This window comes from Gouania willdenowi, chromosome 1 (assembly GCF_900634775.1).
Source record: "Gouania willdenowi chromosome 1, fGouWil2.1, whole genome shotgun sequence".
Lineage (NCBI taxonomy): Eukaryota > Metazoa > Chordata > Actinopteri > Blenniiformes > Gobiesocidae > Gouania > Gouania willdenowi.
In genome coordinates, this window is record NC_041044.1 from 35,652,270 (window position 1) to 35,661,412 (window position 9,143).

A 9,143-nucleotide genomic window follows, 5' to 3' on the forward strand; every position below is an offset into this window, starting at 1 on the left:
TTATTTTTCTGGTTTGTTCTTGTTTTTTTCACACCATCCACCGAGTAAAATTCCTTGTATTGTCTAAAAACTCCACTTGGCAAAAAAAAAAAAAAAAAAAAAAATGATTCTTATTGTGAACATACAAATCCGAAACCAACTTCAGTAGCTCCTTCCTGTTCAGTAGCTCCTATGTAGAGTGTTATAGCGTGTGTGTGACTGACAGTGTGATGTTATGCCTAATAATGACCTCTCCTTACTTCGTGCACAGCAGCTCTGTGATCACACGGAGTAAACCTGCAGCTTCTCTCCGGGATAAACTCACCAATCAGCGGAGAATGAACAACGATCCTTCCATGAATGTGGAGGTGAAACATGAGTTGAATGAGGCTGAAATATCAGTGGAAAGACCCTCCACTGCTGGTAAGCTACAAGTGTTCCTGTGAGAGCATCCTCTGAGCAGAAATAATAACATTACTGTGCCCCAATGTGCACTTCTATTATGTAAATTATATGTGTTAGGAACATAAAATACTATCCAAGCAAAAACAGATAGATATCAGTCTCAGTAGTTTCCACTTCACAATTCCTTGATTTTGTGACTCATTTTTTGTGTCATTTTGGGCAATTTTGTGAGAGGGTTTGTTAGAAATTGCAGGTTTTTTTTCTGTTTTCGTGTAATAAAAGCACTGAGAAATATTGAGACCCTGCTACTACTTTAGAGTTGGATTTATTTAATGAATTTAAAGGGACTGAGCAGTCTACATGTGCATTTTTGTAATATACACAAGAATGTAAGAAAAAAATCGATTCTCCGATATATCGTGATATTTCATGGCGAGGTTATCGTATCAGTCTAAAAAAAAATGTCCAAAATCGATTTTTTTTTTTTAAATCATGTTTTTCAATGAAAAAAACATTTTTAAGAATTGAAGAACTTCAGAATCTGAATTCCTAACAGAATCTGAATCTGTTGTAGAAACAGATTAAGTTAAACTTTTTGGAAAAATGTAATTTGACAGTTTGATAAACATGACACTTGTTTTACCATTTACTTGTTCTTGCAACTTTCAAAAAAATGAAATAAATTGTATTTCATACCATTTTGTACTTGTAAAAGTGAAATTTGTAATTATTGATATAGTGATATATCGTATCGTGACATGCAAATACTGAATCGTATCGTATTGTCAGGTTCATGGCAATGCACACCCCTAATACACAATGATTTTTAATCATATTTACTTTCACCTGCAGGCCAAATTGGACGCTCTGAAAGGGCCGGATTTGGCCCACGAGCCCTGGGTATGACACATGCTCTAATGGATCATGATTATTAAGATTATATTTATGCTGTTACATTTACATACATATTTATTTCACCAAAAATCACAGGCAAACAGGTGGATGTGGATCAACAAACTGCTGGGAAACATCTATTTACTCACTGCAGTGAATCATTTGTCTATGAGAATTAGGGTACTGAGTCCTATGAATCACCCTCTATGGGTGGGAGTCTGTAGGCACCCCACAATTTGACCATTTGATCATGATTATAGGGAATAGGATTCGATTATGAATCGATAATCAATGCATTGTGACGCATCTTAAGTCTATGCATCTCGATGGACATTTCCACTGTTTAGTTAGAACTGCATGGTAAAGTGCCAACTTAGCAGCATCATTCATTGAATATATATAATATATATATTGTGTGTGTATATATATATATATATATATATACACAATAAAAAAACACTTAACAAAAATGCATTTTCTTAATCATTTAATATCAAATAAGTCTTCATCACTTTTTCTTATAAGGTATTACACTCAGGGCAGGAAAAGCCCAATAAATACAGTCGTTAATAGAAACAAAGAATGATGACAAGTAAATCTGTAAACATTTTTGTATCTTTAGGTATAGTTTGGTCTTGTTTGTCATGTCATGCAGTAACTTTACCTTAATCTGCTACATTAGGACATCCCTACAGTCTGCATGTGCCAAATGGTCCTAGATGTTGCCTCTGCCTTCAAAATTACTTCAAACTCAAACTTTAAAGATGACAAATCAAAATGAAGGTTAAATTACAGAAAAAAGTGGAATAAATCCACACACAAAAAAAAAATCTTAGATAAAGAAAGTTATCACATAAAACTTGATTTAAATCCATTGGTATGACATAAATTGTGTTTAATTGCTGTTGTCTTGTTTTTCCCGCTCTGTCCTCTCTATTAGACTGCAGTGATGAATGCCGTTCCACAGTTCAACCAAAAACAGAAGCTTTACCGCAGCATCCACAGACTCGCAGAAGACGACAGGTGAAGGTAGAGTATGATAATGAGGATAACAGCCATTCAACATCAAAGACAGAGTGTTGGGAACCGCTCGACTGGAGGAAACAGTTAGGATTTATTAGGGAAATGAGAAGCGGCCGCAACGCACCCGTTGACAACATGGGAGCAGAGAGATGCTACGACACGGAGGCTCCTGCACATGTGGGTTTGATTCGATTAAAAAAAAAAAAAAACTCTGCATATTTTTGCACATCTGTCGATTACTTCCTTGGCCTTTGTTTTTTCTCAGGTGAGACGTTACCAGGTGTTGGTGTCCCTCATGCTGTCCAGTCAGACAAAGGACCAGGTGACAGCAGCTGCAATGAAGAGACTACGAGCTCATGGCTGCACCGTTGAAAACATACTTTCCACTGATGATGAAAAACTGGGGAAGCTTATTTATCCTGTGGGCTTCTGGAGGGTAATGCTTTCTGAAATGTATTTATGGAAAGCCCCTTGAGAGGCAACATCTCGTTTTCGAGGGGGACCAAGAACATGCAAATGACAAAACATCAATACAGAGAAAAAGACAATTTTGCTCACAACCCACATCTCAGGGTAAATATATACATATAGATCTACACATAAGTGTTTACAGTATATAGATCCACATACATCATACAACCAAATACAGCAGACATATACATACATACCCATAGCATAGCTTTACACACATAGGCACACATATGGCACACAAATATCATATATATACATAGACATAGCTATATAACACACATCTATAGTTTTGTTTTTCCCTTCTCCTTCTTTCAATTGACTGTGTTGAGGTAAAGAAAACAAAAAAAACAAAGACAGGAACAAACAATTTGTCATAAAAACATTGACTGTCTGCTTTTAAAGGGGCAGTATTATGAAAAAAATCACTTAATAATGGTTTTGCTACAGTGATATACATCCCTTTAGCCTCATTCAGAGGGTCAAAGTTGAAAAAGTTCTGTTTCCTCCCTCCCTTGTTATTCCACATTTTGTAAAAAAAAATCCACTCTAAACGGGGAGTTGGATTTTTCTACTACTTGACGTCACATAGTGGAAACTCCTCCTCCTGAAAATCCTGGCTCCTCCTCCCCTATAGCAATGTGAGCTAACAATATATATTATACTTTATTGTCATATATGTAAAGCTACATACACAAAATGTGTTCTCTCCATTTAACCCCTCCCTGAGGAGCACTGGGCAGCTACGGTGTAGCACCCTGGGAGCAGTTCCATTTTTAGTGCCCGTTACATCGCCTCATATCACCTTTGACTTGATCTGACGTGTTTGTGACACAAGGCGAGGCTGCGGTTGGACAAAACAAATGATTATCACCTTAAATGCACTATTCCCGTAGTTAATGGAGATGAGGAGGAGAATAAAGGGACTTAGCAGCTTAACACTCCGGTGAGTGTTTGAAGCAGCTGAATGAATGCCTCTTTATAGATGGGAGGAACAGTAAAAGTTAAGTAACGAGAGTGTCTCAATTGATAAGTCGAGGAAAATTTAAAAAAAAAAAAAAGTCAAATATGGTGGTAAAGGTAAAATGAATACATTTAAAAATAAATTAAAACTGAACCAGAGTTCACAATGATGAGTTCTGTATGGGCATTTTAAAATGAATCTACACAAAGAGTTAAACAAAACATTAAGAGAATTTAGATGGATGTTATATGTATTTTGATAAACTACATCTGCATATAGTCAATTACAGGTAGAATAATCTGAGAAATTATTTTCTTAATAAAGGACATTACAGGCTCTTTACTGTCATAGTTTGTTTTTCAATTTCCATTGAACTTGATGCCTGTTTTTCTACCTTTTTAGAGAAAAGTGAATTATCTGAAGCTCACAACTGCCATGCTGCAGAAGGACTTTGGAGGTGACATCCCCAACAGTGTTGAAGGGCTGGTTCGTCTCCCTGGAGTTGGACCCAAAATGGCTCATTTGGCCATGGACATCGCCTGGGACCAGGTGTCCGGCATCGGTAAATAACTCGTTCTTCCTTCAGTCGGCCAAGTCCTCCTTAACCTGATTGTGGTTATGAGGGGCTGGATCCCCACACAAGGGATCACATAAGCTAATACACAAGGACAGAAAATCACAGCCATGCATCATCGCTGCTCAATAACCTGCCCTGACCTCAAACTCAGCAAATATTTGGACAAATTATTTCTAATAAAATGTAGTCTTCAATTTAGTAGGTGTACTATTATATTTTGGCCTGATGGTGGAGCTATAGCATCAGCTTTCTTAAAATAATTTCGTTTTTACAAACTTTTAACATCAACTCATCCATTAACAATCGTTATAATTCAAAGCACAAAATACCTGGCAAATAAAGTTAAGTCCTTATTAGCCTGGTTGGTATATGACTAATAAAAAGTAATGAGTTCAGTAGCCAAACGGTTTTGTATTTATCATGTTTTTAAAACTTTGCAGCATGTGAACAAAGTTTGACAATCCTCTCAAACTGATAAAACTGAACTTTAGATTGTGGTTAAAGTTAATATTCAGTATTAGTTTTAAGTGTTGAGCTAAAAAAAAATACAAAATAAAAAACAATGAGATTTGGGATAATATGTTAAGGTTTCATTTATTCAGACAACTTTTTTTCCACGTAATTTATGTAGAAATTTACGTAAAAATGTACGTAGAAATTTACTTTGGCAGGGGTCGTGGCTGGGCTAAGAGAAGTCTGAAGTCTGCCATGCCCAGAAAGAACTCATAAGGCCACATGAAAGTGATCAGTAGATGCCTCTGAGGAAGACTGACAGTTGGCAGTCAAAAAATGTCAGGATATCAAATTAGATTTTATGTGCATTTCAATGTAAATGTCCTGAAAAAAATTAGTGACATTTTTTTTTTTTTTTTTTAAAAGATATTTGGTGTGTTATTTGGAATGTGTGTGTGTGTGTGTCTCATTCGTGTAGATGATTATTTTGTGCAGGTGTGGATACACACGTCCATCGTATTTCGAACAGACTGGGCTGGCTTAAGAAACAGAGCAAGAACCCTGAGGAAACCCGAAAGGCCTTAGAGGAGTGGTTACCAAGGTAACGGCTAGTGTTGTGGTAGTCGAGACCGGTCTTGGACTCGAGACCAAATTTGAAAGGTCTCGGTCTCGTCTCAGACTCTGAAGCATTTTGACTCAGGCTGCCCGGACTCGAGATTTTCTGTCAAGACCGTTCGAGACCAGCACTAATTCCTGCTATTTTAAAACTTTTTTATAATGTGATAATAACACGGAGAAGAAAGGGATAAAACAATCCTTTATTCATTATTTAATCCACCCCGTATAATGACCACAACCTTCCTTAATGTGACTGAGTGACGTGTGTGACACACTCATGTGTGTGTGGCTACGGTGTCAGTTTGGACCGCGGAGCGCAAGGGAGATATGAACTAATCACCGGTAAACATCCCAGTAAAACTCCAGAAAACAATCACCATGAATAAATATCATCTCCCTGGTAAAGACAGTAGCTCTAACAACTGGTAAAATAATAAACCGATGATATTACAGCCTGTGAAGGCTGGATAGGGGACGCACTTACTCTGCTTCTGGGTCCTAGTGCCAGCCGAGCGGTGAAGCCTGTTCCATTTATCGTGTGTACTGAGGTCCGTGTGTGTTTAATAAGTCTGTGTGTGTTTAATAAGTCTGTGTGTGTTTAGTAAGTCTGTGTGTGTTTAATAAGTCCGTGTGAAAGTCTGCATGTTTATGCCTCTGTCCATCCACTCTTTTCATTATATCCATGTCTTTTAAGGCTTTATTACATAATGTCGGCTGTAGTCCGACATTGTAGTTGCAGCTGGAAACTTTTTTTAATTGAATATTCTAGTTACATTACAGCAACCAAATTAAACTATATCAACTAAGTGAATTCATAAAAATAACCTGTGTAAAGGCTTTTTCAAACTAAAAAATTATCTTGTGAAATCTGTGACCTGTTGACCTGCGCAACTCAAAGAATCAGAATCAAGAATCATTATTTCTTGGTAGAAATGCTTTTAAACACTTGCTGTACATTCAGCTGACATAAAAATCTTGTTTTCAAATATGCAGAATAATTGTGAATTTATCAGTAGCAGTAGTAGTTTTAATATTTTTAGTTAATTTTTTGCAGGCACCTTTTTTTGTCCGTCAAATGTATTTAAAATAAACTAAAATTAAAGAGAGAATGTTATTTAACTGTTGAAGCTTGCCGTAATTTTATTTATTTACAAAACAATTTAAATTGAAAAAAAAAATGTTTATGGTCTTGGTCTTGGTCTCGGCTCCCGAAAGTCTTGGTCTCGGTGCATTCTGGTCTCGGGCAAGCCTTGGTCTCGGATAGTGTGGTCTTGAACACAACACTAGTAACGGTTAAACATATACTGGTATCTAAAGGAGCCAAATAAGATATTTTTATAATAATTCAACTGCTTATCTTTTGTCTACTGTTTTTGAAAATGTAATAACTTCTATACTTGATTTAAAATTCCTTGGGTTGTCTTTTTATACTTAACATCCTTTTTCTTACTTCAAAACACTTTTTTTTGTTTGTGTATCATAAATTCTGTAACACTCATGGATGCTGACCTGACATTTATTACTAAAACTTCCACAGATTTTGTCCTTTACTCCCTGATTGTTTCTCCGTCTCCCTCTAGAGAGCACTGGAGTGAGATCAACTGGCTGCTGGTAGGTTTTGGGCAGCAGCTCTGTCTACCCGTCAACCCGCTGTGCTCCATGTGCCTGAACCAGCACAGCTGTCCATCCGCCCACAGGAGTTCTCCAGCAAAAAGGCCTAAAGCTGGATCCCCACCATCTCCAAGCCCAAAGTCTTCCTTTGCAATAAAAAGTGAACAATCAGGGGCCGCTCCTGCTGGTGAGACAGCGTCGTCCACAAGCAAACAGAAAAGGATGCTGAGAAACACAAGTTAACTCAAGTTTTTTGTGTCTTTCTTACAGACGCTGGGCAGGTTTAATCTTCTTAGTGGGTTTTGATTTGTAATGTAAATAAAATGTTTTGTATTTAAAAAAAAAAACATATTTTTGTATTTTTGTTGTTTTTTTACTAATAAAAAATTTAAAAAAGTCAATCCTCTTAAGCTTGGATCCAAGTTTTCGATGTTATTTTTATTAAAATGAACATGGTGGAACTAAACCGAACCAGAAAAGTGCTTGTAATGAAAGGTTACATTTCACACTGTTTGCCAACAAACACCTAACACACAAAGCCAGACAATCACAAACAGTGGAAAGTTTACCTCTACAATCTGTGAAATGAACTGAGAATGTGACCACTGGATACATGAACAAAGTCATCACACTACCTGTAACAACGACGCCTTAATTGTTATTAAAATTTATAAAAAAATTTATGGAACCCAAAATGTAATAACTGGTGAATAATGTAACAACTTTCTGAGCCCAAAATGTAAAAACCTTTTTAACTTTTTGTTATTATATTATGGGGCTGGCAAAATATTTTTCGCCTAATAGTGTAATCATGGGTGAGTCAATGTTATTTCTTCAATGTAGAGAGTAGTAAGGGTGTAAGGAAAAATTGATTCGGCAATACATCGCAATATTTCACCACGTGATTATCGCATTGATCAAAAAAATGTCCTAATCAAGTTTTTCAATCATGTTTTTTTAATGAAAAAACCCATTTCATTGTGCTAACATAGCACGTAAATGCCCGGTCACTGGTGGCAGTGAACCACATCAGACCATGTTAAACCACCTTACTCCTCTATGCATTTTAGCTGGAAGTTAATTGCATTTTATTTTCATAAAATATATTGGGAACTTTTATAGATGCGTGTGGTTGCTTTTTTTTTTTTTTTTTGAGAATTTAAGCACTTAAAAGAATCAGAATCTGTTGTAGAAGCAAAAGTCAAACTTTTTTTGAAAATTTTGATATGACAGTTTGATAAACATACCACTTGTTTTCGATATTGGTACTTGAATTACACTTAGTTACCATTCACCCGTTCTCTCAAGTTTAAAAAAATGAAATAAATTGTATTTCATAACATTTTATACTTGTAAAGGCGACATTTTTAATTATTGTTATTGCGATATATCGCAATATATATTGTATTATTTAGTATCAGGATTTATCTTATCATGACATGCAAATTGTGAATCGTATCGTAATATTCATGGAAATGCACACCCTCAGACAGTAGTATAATTATTTTTCCTTTTTTTTATTAAAGCTTTTTGGAGAACTTTTGCATTTTAGGTCACTTTTTTTCTTATCTTCATATATATTTAGTATACATGTATAAACAAAAGTTTACATATAAAAAAGATAAAAAGTATTTACATTTTGGGCTAAGCATCTAGGGCCTATGTCACAAATCTAGCAAATAATATCCTGGATTAATCGCTGTTAGCGGCTTTAACTAACCAAACATTCCCTGTCAGGGAGAAGCTGTCTTAGGATGGTGGATCACAACATGTTAATTTAAGTTGTGTTTTCAGCCTCAGTACGTGCGCGTTCACATAAAAGGGGTGGAGATTGCAGAGTCTGACAATCACTACAATGGAAAAAACTGGCAGAGCGACCGTCTTTACAATGGATGAACAGCTTATGATCTTAGATAAATACAATTCATTTAAAACCATGATGACAGCGAAGAGCAACAGTGTTAGTGCAGCGCACCAGGAGGCGGAGCTTTTATGTTCCCTCAGATGATCCACATCACAAGGTACCAACCAGGTTAGATGTTGCTTAAGTTTAAAATTATGAATAATTAATAACCATAATTCAGACCAAAAACAAAACTGTTGTAACAGAAAAGGAAGGAATGAAAGAATCCAGGCAGGAAACTGCTGACA

The 9,143-nt window shown here is 36.1% G+C and overlaps 1 protein-coding gene across 1 annotated transcript; it reads left to right on the forward strand.

Annotated features, from left to right (window-relative positions):
* Positions 1–222: 222 nt before the first annotated feature.
* Positions 223–7,279, forward strand: LOC114459194 (endonuclease III-like protein 1). Its single transcript, XM_028441553.1, has 8 exons — positions 223–402; positions 1,237–1,284; positions 2,219–2,478; positions 2,567–2,737; positions 4,136–4,295; positions 5,259–5,364; positions 6,962–7,179; positions 7,263–7,279. The coding sequence occupies exons 1-8, from the start codon at positions 225–227 to the stop codon at positions 7,277–7,279; spliced, it is 1,158 nt and encodes a 385-aa protein (XP_028297354.1). The 5' UTR covers positions 223–224.
* The last annotated feature ends 1,864 nt before the right edge of the window (positions 7,280–9,143 follow it).